We start from the raw sequence: 24,102 nt of genomic DNA, 5'->3' as shown, positions 1-24,102 counted from the left end.
GAGATGGTCCCTACCCTGAAGAGCTTACTGTGTAAAGAGACAAGGGAGACAGAGTGGAAGGTGGAACTGGGGCAGGCAGTGAAAAGCTCAGGGTCACACAGCAGATCAGTAGCACAGCTGGAATAGAATCCAGGTCTCCTGACTCCCGGTCCAGTGCTCTATCCTTGGGCCCTAGTGCCTCCCCAAAGCGAACCACCTGGTTGGCACATTTTTAAGACCAGAGAAGAGTTTTGGGACTGAGATACAGACCTTAAAAAGGAGAAGTTTGTGATGTCAAAGCTATTCCAAAATTTCCTATAGTAGCACAAATGGCATCCCTGTCAGCAACATACATTCCCCTTTTAGGCATTTAGGAATATAGTCAGGATTTGCCTTATGAAGCTCTTAAGTAAAATTTGCCAGTTGACAACTCCTGGTCACAGCTCCTACTACCAAGAGGAGTCCTAGATACTCTGATATCATGGTTAAGAGCACAATGTTGGAATTTGTGTGGCAGGATACAACTAACTCCCATCAGTCATTGGCAGGTTACTTGTACCTTGTGGCAGGTAAACAGGACCCAGTGTGCATTATCACTTATTGAAGAGGTTACTGAGCTTAGCTTGGCAGCATGGCAGTAGATGTGTGAAAGTGTGTGCTGTGCAGCTACTACTAGAATCTGGTCTTATGACCTAGATATAATAAGTGATTGGATATTTTAGCAACGGGGCTATGCAAAACTCATAGATTATACAGGAACTTTAAATTGCAAGGGGGAATAGAGGGGTTTCTGAAAGTGTGGGATACTGTGGATGTGATGTGTAGACCGCCTCTGCCTATATGTGTACCTGTCTAGGAACTTGGTATTATATCCGTGCCAAAAAATACTTGTAAGGGGGCTATTTTTAGTTGTGCTAGGCATGATGATATGGTTCCTGATATCATAGCTAGTTCCTTTGCAGCACGTTATGGTTTCATATAATGGCTTATTTCTCTGTGTTTTCGGGTGAGTTTTGAAGGTAACTATTGGTTGGCAGAGGGATTGCTTTTGTGTGACATTAGGGACTTCCTTTTTGCCCTTACCCCAGGGCTAGAACTAGGAATGAGCTCGTACCCAGGTCTGTTGCCTTACGATACAGACCACTACTACTAGACCACCAGGCTGGCCTTCATGTGTTTGTCTCTTATTAACCCTATTATTATTATTATTTGTATTGTAGGTATAAAGGCCTCAATTAAGGCTGGGGGTCTAGTGTGCTACATGCTTTACAAACCCACAGAAAGACAGGTCACTGCTCTGAAGAGTTTACTATCTAGAGAAGATACAAGAATCTTGATAATGTCCAAATAAGAGAATGAAGCAAAAACTCTCTCTTTTACAAATGGGTAGGGGCAATTGAGGAGGCGAAATCAAGTATTCCATTTTGGTTCCACTGTAATCAGTGAGACTTTTGCAGTTGACTTCAGTAGGAATTGGACTGAATCGTAAGGCCTGGTGTATATTAGAAAAGTTGCACCAGTGTAACTAAGCTTAAAATTGATTTGCCTTAGGTTAAGGCAGGCTGGATTTAACTTTTTTCCCCTTTCACTTCTTCTGATGTAAAAGTAATGTGAGAAGAATTGGACCCTCTATGTCAGAGGTTCTCAAACTGGGGGTTGGAGACCCCTGATGGGGTTGTGAGGTTATTATATGGGGGTCATGAGCTGTCAGCCTCCACCACACCCCCTGCTTTGACTCCAGCATTTATAATGGTGGTCAATATATTAAAAAGTGTTTTTAATTTACAAGGGAGAGTTGTACTCAGAGGCTTGCGATGTGAAAGGGGTCACCAGTACAAAAATTTGAGAGCCACTATTCTCTGTCATGTCTGAAGTTAGAACTCAAGTTCATGGCTCTCGCTTTGTACAGAGGCCACTAGACTGCAGGTCTCTGTTAAAATCATTGGGAGAATATGCCTCCTACTGCACAAAAATTCTGGCATGTATAAGCTGTATAAACGTACATTAATGACAGTTTTATTTGTTTTTGCACTCCAGTAGCATCCTCACCAAACTGAACACATATTTTGTTGCAGTACAGTGTGCACAGTTTGACTTAACCTGAAAATATTTTCTCCTTGGTATTTTATAACAATCTTGCCCTTCTGTCAGGAATTAGTTGTACTTTCTTACAGTTTGTTTATATGGGAAAGTTAAATCAACGTAAACTAAGTTGTGAATTTAAACCCATATAGTTACACTAGTATAACTCGTGAGCACTTTTACTCTGGTATAAGAGGGTGGTTTTTTTTTTTTTTTTTTTTTGCTTTTTTTCTGGTTTAGTTTGTAAACAGGAAAAAGCCACTCTTATTCCGGAATCAGAGTGTCCACACTGTTATACTGGTGTAACTATAGCACTTTAACTATACTGGTGTAACTAGTAAACAATTTCCCATGTAGACAAACCCTTATTTTCTCTCTCACACACACACATATACTCCCCCCACACACAATGGGCCAGGAGCTTGCCTTTCTTCTACTGGTTTGGAGAACAGCATGCTTGCCTGTTTTAAAAACATTCTCTCCTACTTACTAGTAATACCTTAGATTATTAAAACCAAAATATTTTTACAATGTAACTTATTTTTCATCGTTCCTACACTCTCACTACCTTTTCTCACTACTCTCAGCTTGAAGTTGACATAACCTGCTCTGTTTAGTCAACTTCAGCTTTTTTCAAACTTGCTCATACTTAATTGAACTTCTACCCACAGCAATCCTCTCCTGGACATCTCCTTTCCAACTTAAGACTCCATACTCTCTCTGACTCTCTCTGGAGAACCCAGATCTGTGAGTCAGCTTGTTGCCACCTGCCTCCAGCATGATAGTTTTCTTTGCCTGTGCCAGCTGGGTGTTAGAGCTAACACAGCTATCCTGTCAGCAACTCAAGAACTCTCCTCTGGCCTATGCCAGCCCTGCCTTTGCCCTGCAGCTTGACAATATTTACGCCCCAGACCCTGAGTCCCTTCAGAGTGTCCTCCTGTGGTATCCAGCCCCTGATCACTGGATACTTATAGAAATCCCTGATCTTCCATTCCCAAAGGAGCAGTGTACCCCAGTTTACCAGTCTGACCTTAGCCCACTGCTGTATATCACACAACACTTGAATTCAATTATAGTAAAACAAAAAGGAAACTTATTTAAGAATGAATAGAGATTTATGTAGAAATAAGTGTGAGTGGTGGAAACAATAAAATCTGAACTAGGGCCTAAATTTATGAATATTACCTATCCTGTCTAGTAAAATAGATTCTTACCCCTCAAGTCAGTCTTTTGAAGCATTGCTAGCCCCAAGGAGCTAGGACCCAGTCTTTCATCAAGGTGCCTCCTCAGTCAATGGAGATGGAGTGACTTTCTCCACCCTGTGATATACTGAATCACTCATGGCTTTATTCACAGACAAAGCAATCCCCTCACTGTCCTATCATTTCTTTTAACTTTGGTTTTCCATGGACTGTCCTGGCTTAGTGCAGAGGTGGACAGTTGAACAATACGTTACATAACTGGCTGGACAGGGAGGTCTCACAACACTCTCCCACTTGAATGGGCCAGTACCTAACCATATGATTCCCTAGTGACTCACTTCACTCCATAAGGGCATAATTTTCAATGTAGCTACATTAGTTCTTAAATGTTACTTGTACCTGCATCTTGCAATGATTGAATATTGGTAAGTTACAAGCTTTCAGTACAGATATCACATGCTACCTTTTATGGATAAATGCAATCGAAGGGTGAATTAGGTGTAGTGAGTTTGTTAGGTCTGAGGCAGGAGTTGCTTGTAAAGAACAGTGAGCCCTTTGTCAGTTGGCACAGACAGTCCTCTGTGTCACTCTCCCTGTAGCAATTGTGGAGTTTAAATAATGAAATAACCAATGTTAGAGTACCAAGGGACACTATCCATTTGGGTTTGGCTTAAAAGGTAACTTTTTTTGTTTAAATAAATATTTTTTTAAATTCTTTCCTAAATCCTGAGACCAATGGATGTGTTTTCCCCAATGGGCAGGATTATCTGTTACCTCATGGTCCCTTTGTGTGAGCTAGTCTGGGGAGAAAGGTCCGTAGGACCAGTATAGGCAGTATTGCCATCCCCAAGTGTTCAAAAATCATGAGTCATGCTCAGCAAAAATCATGAGATTTGCTTTAAAATCATGATTATGTAAAAATAATAGATGTGGTCTTTTTATTTGCCTTCTGCTTTTTGATCTTTTAGGGTGCACTCGGGTCACATTTTGAAACTTTCTCCAGAGCCATGGGGGCTGGCAACTTACTTTTTCTTTAAGAATGAAGGCTGAAATAATCACATATCCCCTTGACTCCAGGAGCTGGTGCTTTAAGAAAACAATAATTATCATGAGACTCATGACAAAACCATGAGAGGTGGGAACACTGCATACGCACCACTTGTGAGTATTCCTGTTGAAGAAGGCTCCTATGCCAGGCAGAGAGCCACATCTGCACCACTTCCACAGCAGATCCTGGCTTGTGGGGTTCCAGGGCATGCTGAGGATGGTGTGAAAATGGGGTGTAAGCAGTCACAAGGGAGTGTGGTATAGCCCAAAAAACTGGAGCCTGGATACTCTCTGTCCCTGCAAAACCCCATAGGGGCCATTGCAACAGGGGCATGACTTAGGGCAGCACAAAAGTGAATAATAGCCTACATCGGTCCCTGCAGCCCCTGAGTAGGGGAGGTGAAAACTGCCTCTCCATGGCACCTGCAGCGATGAATCTGATCTTGTGTTTTTAAATGCTAGTGGAAACATTTGAGTTTTTAAATAAACATTCCTCTGCAATTTTTGAAACCCAAATATTGAAGCACTAACATCCTGAAAATATTATTATTATTTATATTATCATCGTGCCTAGGAGCCTACTCAGACTAGGACCCCGTTGTGCTAGGTACTGTACAAACACACAACAAAAAGACAGTCACTGCTGCAGTGCTCACAAGCTAACGCTGATTCTGTGCACTTTAATTATCCAAGGTGAGAGAAATGCAAGCAGTAAACAGCAGTGACAGTAAAATGGATTTTAAGGCCTTTAATAATTCAAGGTGATGTTGGTAACAAAGGTGAAGAAATGTGTATGTTGACAGTGTGATCTGTTAGCTGGCAGCATCCTTTTAAGGAGACATGTTGAAAACCAGCTTGCTTTAAAATGATGGATGTGGCTGCTTGGTTCATCCCCCTTGGTCTGTGCATGTAACTTATTAACACTGAGAGGAGATTCCTTAGACCACATTGTTTCCAGCTCTGATGTAGGAGTGTATATGTGTGTGTTACCTGGAAAAAGATAGTTACATTTTTTCTGAACTGCATGGTGTACTTTGTAGAAGAGTTATAGATAAACAATAACATGGGGCTTTCAGCTCTAGGGAATAGTAAAGAAGGGGAAATAAGGGCACAGAAAGTCCTGACTCAAGAGAAGGGGGATTGATGCTTATGCAACATGCTTTCCCTGAGCTGATAGAAGCTTCATTTGTCCTCCTTCCTTCCCTTACAGTGTCTCTTTCTGTGTCATCTTTCCTCTCTAACCTAGACTGTAAGGTTGGCAGGGCAGGGAAAAACAGTGGAGTTGGGAAGATCACCTTCCAGAATGTGAATCCAAGTGGTAACCAGTGAAGTATCATCTTTCTTAATCAAGTGACTTTGGTTTCTTTGCTGCTGCTGCTCCTGGTTTTCCAAAACTACAGAAGAGTGAAAACTGACAGACCTTCATCAGTTTACACAGCTGCTCTTCTGAATCCTGTGGGCAGTAGTGAAAGTGGGAGGAATCAGGTCTGATTCATGTTGCTGCTTGAGAAAGTTCAGAGCAACAGTGGAAGCAGATGTGGAAGCTGTTTGCTAGAGAGGAACCCCAGAATCAGAAGCAGAGGAGGTATAGATTAGCAGAGATTTGCCATGCTCCCTGCTCCGTGAGCAACCGGAAGCTGTGGAATAGCAAGAGGTGTAATGGAATGGTCAGATCAGGCTGGGAGGTGTTCAAATCAGACGTTTCCCAGCTGGAGTCTACAAAGCAGTGAACTTCCCAAGCACTCTCCCACTTCCCAGCAGCTGTGGAGAGAACTTGGGTTTGTCACCTGGATATTGCCTCTAGACAGCAGGGCCATCTGTGATCATCTTTTGGCTTTTTAGATGTTTGGTTTTTGTCTGCTTAAGGAGGGAGGTGGAAGAAATAGAGGAAGGGATAGCGGAGAGCCTTTGAGGAGAAATGAGAGAGAGAAAATACAGGAGAGGAGGAAAAGCACACAGTGTAGGAAGAGAAGCTTACAAAGGGTGAAGGAAGAGAGAAAAAACAGATATTGAAAACAATAGAAAAAGATGAGCTGTGATCTCTTGCAATAAAGGAAAAAGGGACATGAAGCTTGGAAGGGAAAGGAGGTATAACCTTAGCAAGCAAGACATAGTAAACTATACTTAAAGTGTGTTAAATAGAAAGTGGTCTGATTTGTTACAACTAGAGTAAATAATAAACATTACAAAGCCTGTTTAAATTTCAGGGGATGTGGTTTGGACACAAAGGGATTTTTTTCACCCTGGCTAGTAGGATTTGTCTTTGGGCTAGTAGGTGTTGAGCATGTTTTTCAAGATGTACAAGTTTTCTTTTGTTTTTTTTAAATTTATAATTGTATGAATTGGAAAGCCTTGAATACATTCCAGTGTCATGTGGGAGAAATACTTCTAGGAAGTAGCTCTTTTTTTTTTTTTTTGTAAAGGTACTTGAACACAATACAGTATGGGCAGTACTTAGTTGAGAAGTGTGTTTGTCTTATTCCATCAACTACTCTATCTTGGCTCTTTTTTTTTTTCTCTCCCCAAAGATTTTTGGAACAGGTTGTTCCAAAAATAACTGGCTGCAAATAGTCCTGAAGAGCTCTGGTCCATTTTTTGTTTTAAATAAAATATTTTGAGTAGTAGGTCTGTTAAAATAAATATTTTGGGGAGCAACAACGTATGGAAGGGAGATATATGTTGATTACTATATGTGATTGCACACCTGTTCTGATATCTTTGCTATTTTTTTATTTGTTTTTGTTTTTGCTTAAGGGCTTCTGGATGATGATGGGTTGCCACATGGGTTCTGTACAGTCACCTATTCGTCCACAGACAGATTTGAGGGAAACTTTGTGCATGGAGAAAAGAACGGCCGTGGCAAGTTCTTCTTTTTTGATGGAAGGTAAACATTGGCTCTTTTCTCGTCTTCCTTTTTTTTTTTTTCTCCTGTTTACACCAGTATGTAACTAACTATTTTTGGCGGGAGAGGATATATGTGTTCCTAGTTCCAGCAGCTGCTTTCCCATGAGAGCTTTAGTTGGATAGTTTCTTCATTGTGTGCTGGCTAGAGTAACACAGTGTCTCCATCTGTTTGTGAACTCTGAAAATAATGGAGTGACCCCAGGGACTGCTCCTTAATATGAGAGTCAAGTCACTGTAGTCCTCTTTAATATTAAAGTTAATTCAAGATTTCAAGGAAGTCTTATGATTTTAACTCCATACATGGTGGTTTAAAAACCTGCTGACCGCTATTTTCCAGGCTGGTTCAGTGGGCTTTTTGTATTATGGTAATGCCCAGAGGCTCCATTTGGGATTTGGGCCCAGCAATATGGGGCCACTACAAAGATATAGAAAGAAATGGTCTCTGCACAAAAGAGCTTACAATCTAATTAGTGCTGAAACTTGTTTAGTGGACACTGTGCGGTCTGGTGGTTAAAATACTGACTGAATTAAATATGGCTATTCCCAGCTCTTTGATCTTGTAAAAATCATTTATGACCTGACTCTTTTTCAGAAATGCATCTACAATTGCCATGGTCTTCAGTGGGAGTTATGCTCTGACAATCAGGCTAGTTTCCTCATCTGTAAAAAGTGGAAGGTCTCAATTACTTCACTGTTCCTAGCCGTATTTCTCTCTCCCCGCCCCCACTCCACCCCACCCCACCCCTTTCCTCACAAATCAGTCTAGTACCTCTCTTTGCTGTTGCTCAGCAATTTCCTCAGAAGGAGCAGCTGATCTACAAAATGACCTCATTCTTGATTTTTCCCAGCTGTGTAGTGCTACGAATAGTGGTGGTGAAACTGACCCCCAAAGTCTTGTCAATTCCGTTCTGCTTATGCTTGGCAAAGTTCTGAGCAGCAGCCAGAGGTACTGGAGCTGCCTATCCGCTAACTCAGGGGTGTAGCATGGCATTGTTTTACACGTAGTTCAGACTGGCAAGGTTATTTTCCCAGCCATAAGGGCTTGTAACCTTATTTTTCTAAATGATTTTTCTAAAGAATAAGTTCTGCAGAATTGAATTTCATGGGCCTGCATGCTCACTAGGGAAACCTTATTTGTCAGTAGCAATTGGCCATTTCAAGGCCTGCTGGGAGTGACTGAAAAATATTACTAACAGCTGGCATATGTAAAATGAGGTTTGATTTCTCAGAGGAGGCTTCAGTGTAAACATACTTGTTGGAAGTCTCCGCAGAGAGGCCAAAGATTGTCTCGATATGGAAACTGAGCTACTGTTTTTTACTCTGAGAAGTGGTCCCTCCAAATGGCAGGGTGCAGGCAGGGTTGCATTGGCAGCCTGAGCTTCCCTGTATTTATGCCGTGTCTCTTCTGTAATTCTTCAGAGCTGTCAACACAGCACCTTTCATGAACATCAGATTCTTTGAAAAACAAAACAGTTACCTATTGTACATTTTTGGTAACTACCAGACCAAAATTAAACACAATAGTCTGAGTATCTGGTGTGTGTGTGTGTGTGTGTATATATATATATGTGTGTGCGTGTATATATACATATATATTTTAAAACTGTTTTCTGTAATGTGGATAGGGCCCATACAGGTTTGAGCTTAACTTAAGTAGAGTTGACTCAAATGCTGCTAGTTACTTTTGGACAGCCTAACTGATGATGATGCAGTTTGCACAGCTTTGGGGACAGCTATTGAAAAAGGATGCTGCACCCAAAAGTTCATGGTTTAAATACAGGGGGCGGAGGGGGTGTGGAAGGGACGGGAAAGTTGATTTTTGTTTCTTTAAGGATTTTTTTTCTTAAACAAGGAATTACACCAGATTTTCTGCTCCCCTGGCTTCATCAAAACTGTCATTTCCCTGCTCCCTGTATTCATCAGAGCTCAACTCTTTCTGCCATGGATCCCAAAACACCCAACCCCTTATACTCTTGTGTGCTTTAGCACAAGTTAATTGTTTTTGGCTTAGTCCAGACACGTTTCCTCCATGGCCAGTTTCCATTGCAGTCCTGCCAGTGAAGGCTGACAACTGCACTGTAGCTCTCCTGTTCAGGAGTAGGTTGTTCCTACCAAACCCTGAATAGGGACCATATGCAACATTATAAATGTTCTCATTTTTTAAAATTTTTTTTGGATAGGGGAATAAAATGGTCCAAACCAGCACTTGGGTAAGCAGAAAGGTTTACTTCTGCTAAATATTGTCAGCATTGCTGTCCTGTCTGTTGATTATTTAAAAAAGTGAGAGAGATTGGATCAAATTTTCATTTTGTAGAAAACGCATGTTTTGCAAAGAATGAAATTTCAACTCCAGCATGCTCCACATTTTGTATTGGGTACTTTTACTTTCACACTAATATTTGTCTGAGAGCATTTTGAGAATTAATCCCTGTGAGCAGAAAAGCGTTGGATATCATCGAACAACTGCTATTCTCTATGGAGAACTAGAAACTTTTTCTAAACTAAAACAGGAAGTCCGATGGTTAACAGATTTATTTGGGCATAAGCTTTCGTGCGTAAAAAACCCACTTCTTCAGATGCATTTTCTAAACTGGCACTTCTCTAGCAAGTGCTGAGAACAGTGTTACAAAAGGGAAAGTTTGAAGCCTATTTGTATGGGAATTACTAGAAGTGGGAAAGATTGAGGCATCCCTGAGCATAGAGAGGAAAGGTGGGAGGTTGACATTTTTAACTTGTATTTTTAAGAGAAATCCCAGAGACTTGAGTTGGAGAAAATGAGAGGTGGGGGGAGACAAACAACCTCCCAAAAATTGTTTGAAAATTTACAGGGCAGTTGTAATGTCAGTGACCTGGGGCTTTAACATTTTAATTTATTATAATAATAACTGCTGAAAATGTGCTTGACACAATGTGAAGGTGACTCCTCCCCTGAGGAGCTTACAGTCTTAACATGCAGGCATTCTTTGCATGTTCATTTACCAGGAAGATTTCTTTTCAGAGTAGCAGCCGTGTTAGTCTGTATCCGCAAAAAGAAAAGGAGTACTTGTGGCACCTTAGAGACTAACAAATTTATTTGAGCATAAGCTTTCGTGAGCTACAGCTCACTTCATAGGAAGATTTCTGAAGCTGATTTTTACTGGAGCTAGAAACAAGCAGGGAAAACTAACACCTTATACGCTAGGAAAATGGCCCGTGGTTGACAACAACTGATCCCTTGTGCTTGTATTGAATGTCCTGTCCTTGCTGGAAAAAAAGTTTAACTCTGTCCATTTTAGTAGCCAAAGCATGGTTGTCCACAACCGCTTTTCCTTAGCCTTCCCTCAACTGACATTTGGAATGAACAGGTTCATTTCCTTTTGCAGATAAACCTGAAGTCCTAGTGCGATCTGAAATACTGAGTTATGGGCATCTTACTTTTGTTGATACAACGCAAAAGCATCTTTCTTGCAGTGGGACAAAACACTGTAAAAGTAAAGAAGGGAAACTTTAGAAACTCAAGAGTCACTTTGATACCCATATCCAACAACAATAAAGCAAATATTTGAAGTCTTCTGAAACACATGGAGTCTTATATTCCCAGATAGACAGTTATGCTTTTACCGTAGATGTCATTGCATTTTAACATAAATTATGTAGACAATATTATTAGACATTAAGTAGAAAACAGCTAATATGTTAATTACATATATTGAGGCAAAGTAGACACTGTTTTAAAAAAAAAAAAGTTTTAGCTTGCAAGGAAAGAGACATTATAATAAGGAATTTTTTTAATCCCTAATTGTTAGTTTCTCTCAGCATTGTTTTCTAAAAAAGAAAACAAATGACAACATATTCTAGCTCCGAGTATCATTGCTACTCTTTTAAAGGTATTGTAAGAGAAAAGTTGTGTGAAATCAGTGACTCGCTAGCAAAATGCTGTATGAGTTTTGCTTGACAACGTACATTCCTTTTTAATAGGGGGTGGGTGTGTATGTGTATATTTAAATTGACAGCCCTATTTTTTTAATCTCAGTTAACTCATGCGATTAACTAAAAAAAAAAATCATGATTAAAAGAATTAATTGCGATTAATTGTGGTTTCAATTGCACTGTTAAACAATAGAATACCAATTGAAATTTATTAAGTATTTTGGATGTTTTCTACATTTTCAAATATATTGATTTCAATTACAATACATAAGAGAAAGTGTACACTGCTCACTTTTTATTATTTATTACAAATATTTGTACTGTAAAAATGATAAACAAAAGAAACAATATTTTTAATTCACCTCCAATGCAATCTCTTTATCCTGAAAGTGAAACTTACAAATGTTGACTTTTTTTTGTTACATAACTGCACTCAAAAACAAAACAATGCAAAATTTTAGAGCCTAAGAATCCACTCAGTCCTACTTCTCGTTCAACCAATCGTTAAGACAAACAAGCTTGTTTACATTTAAAGAGATGATGCTGCCCACTTCTTATTTACAATGTCACCAGAAAGTGAGAACAGGCATTCACATGGGACTTTTGTTGCGGGCATTGCAAGGTATTTATGTGCCAGATATGCTAAACATTCGCATGCCCCTTCATGCTTCAGCCACCATTCCAGAGGATATGCTTCCATGCTGATGTTTGTTTAAAATAAAAATGCGTTAATTAAACTTGTGACTGAACTCCTAGGGGGAGAATTGAATCATAGAATATGAATCATAGAATATCAGGGTTGGAAGGGACCTCAGGAGGTCATCTAGTCCAACCCCCTGCTGGAAGCTTGTATGTCTCCTGCTCTGTTTTACCTGCATTCTACCATATATTTTATAGCAGTCTCGGATGATGACCCAGCACATATTGTTCATTTTAAGAATACTTTTGCTGCAGATTTGACAAATTGCAAAGAAAATACCAATGTGATATTTCTAAAGATAGCTACAGCACTCGACCCAAGATTTAAGAATCAGAAGTGCCTTCCAAAATCTGAGAGGGATGATGTGTGTAGCATGCTTTCAGAAGTCTTAAAAAAGCAACGATCTGATGCAGAAACTACAGAACCCGAAGAACCAAAAAAGAAAATCAGCCTTCTGATGATGTTCATTTTCATCATCTGAGTCAGATGTTATGCTTTGGTCTGCACTGCTTTGGATTATTATCTAGCAGAACCCATCATCAGCATGGACGCATGTCATCTGGAATGGTGGCTGAAGTATGAACGAACATATGAATCTTTAGCGCATCTGACGTGAAAACTGTCTTGCAATGCCGGCTACAACAGTGCCATGTGAACCCCTGTTCTCGCTTTTCAGGTGACGTAAACAAGAAGTGGGCAGCATTAGCTCCTGCAAATGTAAACAAACTTGTTTGAGCAATTTGCTGAACAAGAAATAGGACTGAAGGGACTTCTAGGCTATAAAGTTTTATATTGTTTTGTCTTTGAATGCAGTTATTTTTTGTACATAATTCTACATTTGTAAGTTCAACTTTCACGATAGATTACACTATAGTACTTGTATTAAGTAAATTGAACAATAGTATTTCTTTTGTTTTTTACAGTTCAAATATTTGTAATAAAAAATATAAAGTGAGCACTGTACACTTTGTATTCTGTTATAATTGAAATCAATTATATTTGAAATGTAGAAGACATCCAAACATATTTTAATAAACGGTATTCTATTATTGTTTAACAGCGTGAGTAATCGAGATTAATTTTTTTTAATCACTTGACAGTCCTAATAAAGAACAAAATGACAGTGATTCTGGAAAATTTGGTGCAGGCAGCTGTTAAATACGTTGTTGACAAGAACTAACACCAGGCTGGTAGTATGTTAGGGCTTGTCTACACTTACAGCAGTGCAGCTGCTAGCCTATGCTGACAGGAGAGCTTCTCCCATCAGCGTAGGTACTCCACCTCCCCAAGAGGCAGTGGCTATGTTGATGGGAGAAGTGCTGGCTACGCTAGGGGTTAGGTCGATATAACTACATTGCTCAGGGGTGTGGAATATCCACACCCTGAGCACCATAATTTTACTGACGTCAGTTGGTAGTGTAGCCCAAGACTTAAGCTATGTCTACACTACTGTGGTAAGTCGACCTAAGCTACACGCTCCATGAATAATGTAGCTGGAGTCGATGTTGCTCAGGTCTGGCTCTAGGCACCAGCAAAGCAAGCATGTGCTTGGGGTAGCACAATTCCAGGGGCGGCATTCCGGCCATCCATCCATCCTTTTTTCTTCTTCTTCTTCTTCTTGCTTGCAGTTCTTGCAGTTGCGCTCTCGCAGCTTGGGGTGGCAGATTTTTTGGTAAATGCTGAGTAGAGCCAGCCCTGGGTCAGCTTACCTCGGGGTCCACGCTACGCTGGGTCAACGGGAGACACTCTCCCGTCAACTTACCTTACTCTTCTCATTCAGGGTAGAGTACTGGGCTCAACTGGAGAGTAATCTGTGGTCAATTTAGCGGGTCTTCACTAGACCCTCTAAATCAACCCTGGTGCATCAATCCCCGGAGCGTTGATCAGGGGCGTAGTATAGACATTGACTTTGAAGAGATGGGATCTGAAGGTCTGAGCATAGGGTTAGGAGAGAGAGAATCCTAATCCAAAAGCAATCTGCTTTGAAAAGAATTCCCTCTTTGGCCTTGGATAAATCACTTCACCTCTATTCCTCAGTGTCCCCATCTATAAAATGTAGCAGTGTGGATCAAGAATGCTGAATCAGTACAATGGAATGATTAACATCTGTAAAGTGCTTGGACAATGAAAGCACAATACAAGTGCTATTTAACTAGAGAATTCAGTGGAGACTAGCTGTTTTTGTTTGTTTTTTTGATTTGGGGTTTTAAAATGATATGCAGTATGCCCAGATTTTAAACAGAGGGTGAGGGTTGTACTGAGTATATTGTTCAGTTCTCAAGAGCTCTGTTTAAAAGAGGGGAACAACTGCACCATCTGTCTTTTCCTTTGTTACCAGCACACTGGAAGGGTATTATGTCGATGATGCTCTCCAAGGCCAGGGACTCTATACTTATGAGGATGGAGGGGTTCTTCATGGAACGCATGTGGATGGAGAACTTAATGGACCTGCTCAGGAATATGACATTGATGGACGACTGATATTCAAAGGGCAGTACAAAGATGATAATCGACATGGCGTGTGTTGGATATATTACCCGGTAAGCCTGATTTCCTGTTTTCTTTGTTGGAGAATAAAAGAAGGGCGCAGAAGCCGTATAGGCTGAAATATGTTACTGCTATGTGGCCTAGGGAGGAAGCTTCTTTCTAGCTGTTCAAGACATTTTGCTAGACCTGGCTCCATGAACTTGGCTTAGGGGGGAATAAGGTTTGTTCCCTATGACCGCTCCTTTAGGGGTAAAAAGTCCTAGTTCCAGAAAATAGCAAGGGTTTCCTGTTCCTGTCTCTAAGTAAATGGTGGGACTTTTCTTTGTGAATCTTTGTCTTCTAGGGAATATTTTAAAATGTGCTAAATTATAGACTGTACAGTAGTGTTCCTTCCTATTTTTTTTTTAACTTATGAATAGCCCTATTCAGCACTCCCTGCTCAGGCCACTCAAGTCCATAGAAATTTTGTCTGAGTAAGTGCTGAGTAGGGCCTGAAGTGACCATGTACAGCACATTTGTCTGTAGCATGCCACCAAAGGCCTGAAGAACTTCGGGTGTGGAAAACGAAAGGCAGTGTTGGAGTGGAAGACTTCTGTACACAATTATCTACCCAGTAGATTGAATTCTCTCGAGGCAAGAGGCAGCTCCTTCTGTGTTACATCTTTATGCATATTTAGTGCCTCTCAAATGCTGTGACCATTGGGTATTTCTTAAAGGAATTAAAAACCTAACTTACTGCTGTCCAGTCTGTGAATTAGGTAACTAAAACTACAATTGAGGCTGCCAGGGAAATACCAATAGCAATTATCTGTGATCAAGAACAGAGTGCAAGTGAAAGCAAAAAATTAAATACACCTGCCCGTGAAGGTCACATACTTTTCCTTCAAGTTCCTAATGATAGAACTCTGCTGCAAGTCCTGGAAAGTTCATTCCTAACAGTCTGGCTAGCATTAATTGTCAGGATGGAATTTAGGATGAGAAGTGATCTCTAAGATGCCATTTTTGCTCCAAAAATAACTGTTTAAACATAGCTGTTGTCAAAATATGCTGTAACATGTTTCATTTGTACCTCTATGGACAGAAAACCTGTAACATCATTAAGCCATACCCATGTTTAAAGATAGTTTTGTCTTGAAGACTAGGCCTTAGAAACTCTACAACCATTGTACTTGGGCAGTATGGTACATAATCCAGTGTCTCTCTCTGTGTGGCATTCCTGCAGCCAGGAAGAAGTCTTCCCCCAAAATTGGTGAGATGTAATTTTGGGGATGGAAGAAGCAAAATATACCCAACAGTTGGGAGTTATAACCCATTTAAGCTCCCTGATATTCAGTAGGTAAGCTCCAGTAGGTAGCTCTGGACTGGCACAGCAACAGTCTCTCGTGCTGAAATGACATGGTTGGGGTGGAAGAAAGAAGAGTTGAAAAGGAAAGGGGCTCACATTGCTGGGAGCTGTCAACAGGAGATGGAGGAGATGGAGTGGCTAGGGGTCTTTTCCATGGAAAACTTTGAAAAATAAATGCTGCTTGGAAGCATTGGTAGTAAAAGAAATAATTACTTGTAACTCTCTTTTTAGTCTCTTGTTTTTCATTTTTTCTTTCCTTTTGTTCAGGTGAGTTGATCTTATTTATTGCTCCTGCCACTTCTTTCCATCTGAATGCTGGAAGTGGTGATTCAAAGTCTGCAACTGACAAGGCACTCTCTTTCTGGGGTTTTGGTATTCCACTCTCTCCAGTTTTCTGGATGGTTTTTTCCTTCCATTGTCCCCTTTTCTCTCTCCCCAAATTCATTGCCTTTCCTCTAGTTTCTTCTCTCACCGTCTCCATTGTAGTTCTTATTCTGTTCATTCCTTCCAGTGCCACTCCTAATTACTTCCCAGACCTCCAATATATATCCATAATGCTTTATAGGCTTCAGTCCTCTGATGTACCATCATATAACAATATACAAAGCAGCACTTCTTATTCTTCCTCCTCCTCTCTCTCTTCTCCCCACCCCCCCAGCACTGAACCATTTTTGCAAAATGTGACAAGGCAGGATGCATTAGGTTTTTAGTGCCCTGGGCCACTGCCTAGCTCTGTTACCCCTACTTGTTTGAAATCTCAATGTTTGTTTCAAGTGGAAGGGAAGTCCTTGTGGTTTCTACTTACCTACAGGACAGAAGGCCTAATTCAGATTTTACACCAGTTTTTTTTCTTCTGGTGTAATTCCATTGATTGGAATTACTCCTGGCACTGAAATAATGAAATGAGTTTTAATTTACACCTTTCGTTCTTTCAGTGTGCATCTGTGTGTGGACAGTTTAGTTTGGAATAAAAGTGTCTTATTTTAATCAAGGCTATATAGATTCCTTACTAACTAGTTTTAACCCTATCAGTAAACTACGTCAAGGACCTTCTCCGATACTTTATTTTTATAGCCAGCTCTTTTATTATATATTATAATTAAAAACTTTTTTCTTTTGGACACTCTTTCAGGATGGAGGCAGCCTTGTAGGAGAAGTGAATGAAGAAGGGGAGATGACGGGGGAAAAAATAGCCTATGTGTACCCTGATGAGAAGACTGCATATTATGGAAGGTTCATAGATGGAGAAATGATAGAAGCAAAACTGGCAACTCTTACATCTGTAGAGGAAGGAAAGCCACACTTTGAACTGATACCAGGCAGTAAGTTCAGTTGATGTGCAGCTTGTACACTGACAAAAAAATATCTTCTTTGGTCTATGTGTCTCATTCTTTCTTCACCTCAGTCCCCATACTCTGAATATTCCCCTTGAGGGTTTGTAAGGTCTGACTGGTAAGGAGGAATCAATTAGGGAGAACACCAGATTTTTTTTCTATTACAGAACATTAATGAGGACTTTTGTAAGTTAGGTTGGGTGGGTGTGTATTTCCAGTGTTGTCCACTGCTCTGAAAAATGCAGACATCCTGTGGGAGGTTACAGTGGGAGGGGAAGGTCGAGGAAAAGTCTGGGAAATTTGCCCCATCCAGTTCACTCCTTAAATTCACTTTTTTCCCCATGCCAGCTGGAAAATTAGCTTATAATGACTCTTCGTGTTGACAGACATATTGTTAAAATGAGCGAACAAACAAGCAAGGAAGGGTCATGATTCAGTCCTAACTGTATTGCTATCTGTTGGGTTTGTTTGTTAGTACTGATTTGTACAAACACTGTTGGGTGCCCTTAGATACTGCATTAAATAGAGAGCATGGGACATAGACATCAGGATTAATGAGTTTCTTTCGATAAGAAAGAATCTGATTCACCATTTCCCTGCAACTTGTGTCGTCGTTTACACCAGTGTGTGGGCATAAAATGCTAAATGTAAGAATGATAGTATCTTACACCAATTCAGTGCTGCGGTAAATGATTACAAAAGGTGTAGGGCTATGGTGAATTGACCAATTAGTGTTTTGGGGTGTTTCATTAATTGTTGTAGATATTTTTACAGTTGTGGACAAGAAAGGATCATTAGTAGAAATATGATCTATCCTAGCACTGTTACTTTTGTGCCCCAAAGATCTATGTACTTAAACTGCCTGGAAATAACTTAAAGATTAGGAAAAAGGGGGGAAAACAGGCCAGAGGACAGCAGTGACCTTTTGTTTTTAAACATGGTAGAAAAACCTTTGCATAGCACAATTAAAAAGAAGAAAATCCAGCTGAGAGGGTACAGTTTGTGCTTTGTAAATAGGATACAACTACACTCTGTGTGCAAAGCTGAAAGAAGAGCTCCATTTTTAGAACTTGGTTACCATGGACAACAGCTTTTTATCAAACTTCCAAGTACTCAGCTTTTTCCCTGCCTTTTCCACCTGCATTGCTTATTTTGGGGCAAAATTACATCAGACAGTTGATTATACAAGTGTGCAAGAATTTAGACTTTAGAAAGGGCTTAATTGTCAGAAGGTGGATGCTCAGCACTTCCTCAAAGTCTGGCCCATGTAAGGTGTCCAAGTTGGGCGCACAAACCATTAGTCCTTTTTTTTTTTTTTTTTTTTTTTAAAATGGGCCCTAATTTTAATAATAGAGATCCTCTTTGTGTTTGTTTTAATGGTTTTTTTTTAAAGCTCTTGTATATAAAATATGCTATTTTCAGTTGCCTGGGAGGAGAAAAATCTAGAAGGAGTAAAACTGGCTGAGGATTCAGGTATTTTGTTTCCGGGCAGCTCTATGGAATATCCTTTTTAAGTATGTTTCTTCTTTTGTTCATCTCATCTTTCAGACTTAATTTGCTTTTGAATGTCTTGAATGCGTGTCCCTTTAACAAAAGAGAGAAATGCTTTTAATATTGTCCATTAATTTAATTCCTGTATTGATTTATTTTTAGGCCCAGTATACAGTTTTGATAAATCTACTTCATCTTGCATTTCTACAAATGCACTTCTTCCTGATCCTTACGAGTCAGAGAGGTAGAATTTTTCTTTTTCCCATTTAAAAATCTTTCAGTAAACTTCTTGGTCTGCTGTGCATTTAGGGACCCGATCCTGCAAACCCTCACTTATACGAACAATTGCAGGACTAGTCAGGTGTCTAAGGGTTTGCCAGGTTGGACCTTGAACTTGACTGATGTGGAGCACAGACTTAACTGAACTGAAGTTTCTTTTGGATTTACATGGAAAAACTGGCAATCTAGTAGACCGAACATGGACATAATATACTTCTGGGTAACGTCTTGAAAGTGACTTTAAAAAAATGTAGTTGCAAAGTCCTGTTCAGTGAAGTCCAGAACCCTTCATTAAGGGCCCTACCTACGAGGTAAAGGTCAAGGGGAGTTGAGGGTGCTCAGCATCTTAAAGGATCTGGCACAAATACACTGTTCCCTTTTTCAGAACACAGAATCAGTCTCAAATTGATGCGTATGCCAAGCATAGTGATTCAGGTTAGGTCAAAGTCTGCTCATCTGAGTAGTCTAGTTGACCAGAATAAAGTGAGCAGGATTGGGTTTATTATGTAATAAAGTACAAAGCCCTGGGGAAAGGGGAGACTGTTGACATGCCATGTTTCTCTACAGAATGCTGGATTCCAGTCAGTCACTAACATGACCTTTCTATGTTTCTCAGTGTACAGCATGTAGAATTGCTTGTCTTCGCTGCCTTAATTCCATTCATTTTACAAGGTTTTGCTGTATACCTGATGGTAATCTTCCTCTTCTGGTATTACAAACATCTAAATGTGCGATGTAGCAAAAGGTTCTTAGTGACTGTTTAGAAACGTGGCGTTCTAGGGCCTGATCCTGACAGTGCTTTCTCAAGTGAGTAGTCCTTGCACACATGAGTAGTCCCATTGAATTTCAATTGGACTAGTCATGGAGTGAGGATTGGAGGTCCCTGCATGTTTAACCATCATTAGGGGGAGACTGGAAAATGGTGGTCATCTGAACAATAAAATGAAATTATAAGTAACTTCTTTTTCCTAAGAACTATGTCCCAAGAAAAGTCCTCCTGTTTCTCTAATAATAAAATGTTGTTAGGTTTTGGGTTCTTCTTGCTTTTGCATTTTCTAAAGGGCATGAACTACTAACCTCTGCACTAGTAGCTGTAGTAATAATACTGTGTAGAGGATTGAAATGTGACCACAAGAAAATATCCAATTTCTACCCTTTCTTTTTATTTTCTAGGGTGTATGTTGATGCATCTCTCATTTCCAGTGCTGGCGAAGGATTATTTTCTAAAATAGCAGCAGGTTCGCGCACGGTTATGTCCTTTTACAATGGAGTGCGAATTACACACCAGGAGGTAAGGCGGCAGGCGGAATATAACCAGCCTGAATTTTCATTGCTTTTTTTAAAACTGTTTTCATGTAAGATTTTTGTGTGTGTGCTTACTGGAACTTTTGAAAACAAATAAAAGGTGACCAGACATGCTGGGTTTTTAACTTGCAAATCAGGTGGACAGCAGAGACTGGGCCCTCAATGGAAACACAATAGCCCTGGATGATGAAACAGTCATAGATGTGCCAGAGCCTTACAACCATGCCACCAAGTATTGTGCCTCGCTGGGGCATAAGGCCAACCACTCCTTCACTCCTAATTGCACCTATGACCCGTAAGTATTAGCCTGTTTTTCAGACCAAACGCTGCAGAGGTGAGATTGCTGCACTATAGTGCACTGTGCTTGTACAATGTTTTGAGATGGCTGGATGTACTCTCTGGATCCAAGAGTCTTTCTTCAGGTTCACTGCAGTCTCTGTGTACTGGACCGGAGACTTGCATCAAGTGGGCATTGCAGGTGCTCAGCATCTCTAAACATTGAGGGCAGGTTCAGGTTTAGAATTATATTGCATGTTTATTATGCGTTTGTGTCTGACCATTGATTCTCAAATACACAAAATACAGCATCCTTGGCTGAAACATAAATCTTAGCTGTCCAAGGATAGGGCCATGGCTGCCTCACTCCTAGCATTTGACAGAGAATGTTTTACAGTGCATCATTTAGGAACATGAAGCCTCAAAAATAAGAATTTTTTCTAGTACTCTTCAGTAGCTGAAAAACTGTTGACATATACAAATGTGTAAGGATGTACATATTTTAAAACAATATAGTAAGGGGTGGGGGGGTATGCTTTGTAGCTTGTAGAGACCAAACTTATTTCACATACCAGGGGCTCCTTGTATCCCTCCCTTTTCCCGCTCTGTTTCCAGGGACTCCTCGCAACTTCCTCCTCCAAACACCAGCAACTCTCTCTATGGCCCCTATTCCCTTTTTCTCCCATGTCAGGGTCTCCAAGCTCCCTCACCAGAGGTTTTGTGCCACTCATTCCAGGGTCCTCCTACATGGCAGGGGTTCTGGGTGGCCCATACTCTCCCCTCCACCCACAACAGGGTCCCCCATGCCAACAGCTATGTGCACCCCCACATTCCTTCACTCCCCCCACCCCACCTTTCTATCTGAGAGAAGTTATTCAGGGTTCCAACATTTTAAATCCCATTGGGAGAATGGGCAGAGATAAAATAGGAGTATTGTTATGCTAGCACAGGGGTGGGCAAACTTTTTGGCCTGAGAGCCACATCTGGGAATAGAAATTATATGGCGGGCCATGAATGTTCACAAAATTGGGGTTAGGTTGCGGGAGGGGGTGCTCTTCTCTGAATCCTTGCCAATTTAACAACATAATTACATATATTTTCAGCCAAACTTGCAAAGGTCTTGCACTCAACGTTTCTCTATTTGTCTTCAATGATTTTTGCACACCACTTCTGATCACTGCATATGATATTATGTTCCAAATGTCAGGGAATCTTATAGGAAATAAATGGTCAGAACCCTATTGATGTTGGGGGCGGTGGGGGGGAGAAAATGGGAGATACATGAAGCCCCTGCCAGCTCCTCAGCACAGCCACAGCCTCAAGTGCCTCTGCAATGGTCTATAGAGCAAATAAATAAATAAATAAAAATATTTTTATGGCACCCATTAACACTGGCTACACAGGGGTGGGCAAGCCATTTTAAGCCAGCCCTCGAGCTCCCGCTGGGGAGCAGGGCCTGGGGCCTTCCCCATTCCAGCCAGGGTGCAGGGTTGGGGGCCGCTCCACACGGCTCCCAGAAGCGGCACATGGCCCTCCTCTGGCTCCTACATGCTCCAGTGGCTCCCTCCAGTGTGTCAATGGGAGCTGCAGAGGCGGTGCCTGTGGACAGGGCAGTGTGCAGAGCTGCCTGACCACACCTCCGCGTAGGAGCCGGATGGGGAACATGCCACTGCTTCCGGGAGCCACTTGAGGTAAGCGCCGCCTGGAGCCTGGACCTCTGAGCCTCGCCCCAGCCCCAGCCATGATCCCTCTCCTGCCCTCCGAATCTCTCGATCCCAGCCTGGACCACCCTCCTTCACCCCAAACTCCTCATCCCCAGCTCCACTCCAGAGCCTGCACCCCTCCCTCCACTCCCCCACCTAGCCCGGAGCCCCCTCGCACACCCTAAACTCCTCATCCCTGGCCCCACCCCAGAGCCCGCACCCCCAAACGCAACCCTCACTGAGAATGATCAAAGGATTGGAAAACATGCCATATAGTGATTAGACTCAAGGAGTTCAGTTGATTTTAGCTTAACAAAGAGAAGGTTAAGAGGTAACTTGATCACAGGCTGTAAGTACCTACATGGGGAACAGAAATTTGATAAAAGGGCTCATTAGCCTAAGAGACAAAGGTATAAAAGATCCAAAGGCTGAAAGTTGAAGCTAGGCAAATTCAGACTGGAAATAAGTCACAAACTGTTAAGAATGAGGGTAATTAACCACTAGAACAACTTAAGTGGGGAGTTTCCCCATCACTGGCAATTTTTAATGGATTTTTTTATTTTTTTTCTATAAGATACATTCTAGCTCAAATAGGAATTATTTTGGGGAGATTCTATGGCCTCTGTTAGACAGGAAGTCAGACTAAATCAGCGTTTCTCAAATGTGGCCACCAGGAGCTTTTCTTGTGGCCACAACCTCCTGGGCAGTGATGGAGGCAAAGCAGTGACACCTCCATCAAGGCTGCCAGCCGGGGTTGGGTCCTGCCCCCCATCTAGAGAGACAAATGCTGGACGAGTAGGATTCCTCACCTTCCCTGGGGTGGGCAGGAGGCTCCAGCTCTGGGCTCTCCCTCAGCCCCCCGTCCTTTATCCCCATCACCTCTGGCCCCCACTGCCTGCCTACCCACCTCCCCATCCAGGGCTTGATTTGTTCCTGGGCATGCCAGGGCTGAGTGAATCTGCTGCTGTGAAAAGTGATGTTTGTTAATATCACTTTTCACAGCAGCAGACTTACTAGCTAGCAAGTCTTTAAAAAAGCAACCAAAAAAGCAAAATAAACAACCAAAAAGACAAGAACGTGCAAAGCACCTTATTTGTGTTTCTGTTCTCTTTAGATCGAATAAAGAATAGAGACAAGTGTATGTTATATTTTTGTCTGCAAAAAATCCCCAAAAAATAAATTGTAATGATTTGGACATGTATATGTGCATATTTATTTGTCTGTCTTAAACTTAATTAGGAATTTTAGTTAAAATTAGAACAGCGGCCACCGGCAAGAGTTGATGGCTGCACTCTGAAGCCACAAAAAAATTCATTGAGAACCCCTGGACTAGATGATCACTCTTAGAATCTGTTAATTTAGTGATAATATTTTGAACTTATTGAATCAACCTACCTAGACACAAAACAGTATACAGGAAGGGCAAATTAAAAAACTCATGACTGTACTCTTTCACATCTCTTGAGTGAATTCTACACATCAAGTCAATATTTGCTTATTCATTGTTCATGTGAAAACAATAGTGCTGCTTTCTTGGCTCTCTTTGGCCTGATTTTGACCCCAAGACCTTTGGTTCTTCTCAAACTTCTGCATTATGTTCCGGGGGGGGGGGGGGGGCACTTTAAAAAAAAAAATTGACAGTTAAAAATAGTTTTGGATAATGCCGACTGTTCCTGGGAAACAGTGAAATCTTTTTTATACAAAGTGCTGTCAAAGTTTAAAAAAGAAAAATCCACAAAAAATGAAAAAACTAGTTTTGGGGTGTTTCTGCCTCCCCCCCTCGAAGTTCTAGTACTCTTTTGTTACCTACAACTATAATGGGTTGGACACTTACAGATTAAAAAACTGCCTTGCTTACAGCGAGTCCCTGGGGAAGATGAGCAGAAGTGTGCTCTTGTAAAACATTTAGGGTATGTCTACACTACGAAATTAGGTCGAATTTATAGAAGTCGGTTTTTTTGAAATCGGTTTTATATATTCGAGTGTGTGTGTCCCCACAGAAAATGCTCTAAGTGCATTAACTCGGCGGAGCGCTTCCACAGTACCGAGGCAAGCGTCG

At 41.1% G+C, this 24,102-nt stretch overlaps 1 protein-coding gene across 7 annotated transcripts in view; it reads left to right on the top strand.

Moving 5' to 3' along the window:
- SETD7 (SET domain containing 7, histone lysine methyltransferase) overlaps positions 1-24,102 on the top strand; it is a 56,643-nt gene that overhangs the window by 2,075 nt on the left and 30,466 nt on the right. For 3 of the 7 annotated variants that reach the window (XM_073341171.1, XM_073341169.1, XM_073341170.1), the window contains exons 2-7: positions 7,065-7,194; positions 14,162-14,363; positions 16,788-16,977; positions 18,643-18,724; positions 19,933-20,050; positions 20,202-20,359. In XM_073341171.1, the coding sequence (XP_073197272.1) occupies positions 7,065-7,194; positions 14,162-14,363; positions 16,788-16,977; positions 18,643-18,724; positions 19,933-20,050; positions 20,202-20,359 (880 nt within the window). Of the gene's footprint in view, positions 1-7,064; positions 7,195-14,161; positions 14,364-16,787; positions 16,978-18,642; positions 18,725-19,932; positions 20,051-20,201; positions 20,360-23,157; positions 23,462-24,102 lie in introns of those variants that run through there. The other 4 variants (XM_073341168.1, XM_073341173.1, XM_073341172.1 and 1 more) reach the window with 3 other exon arrangements.

The sequence above is a fragment of the Lepidochelys kempii genome, chromosome 4 (genome assembly GCF_965140265.1).
Source record: "Lepidochelys kempii isolate rLepKem1 chromosome 4, rLepKem1.hap2, whole genome shotgun sequence".
NCBI classification, from domain to species: Eukaryota; Metazoa; Chordata; order Testudines; family Cheloniidae; genus Lepidochelys; species Lepidochelys kempii.
The sequence above is the reverse complement of the archived record's forward strand: the minus strand, read 5'-3'. Positions and strand labels throughout refer to the sequence as shown.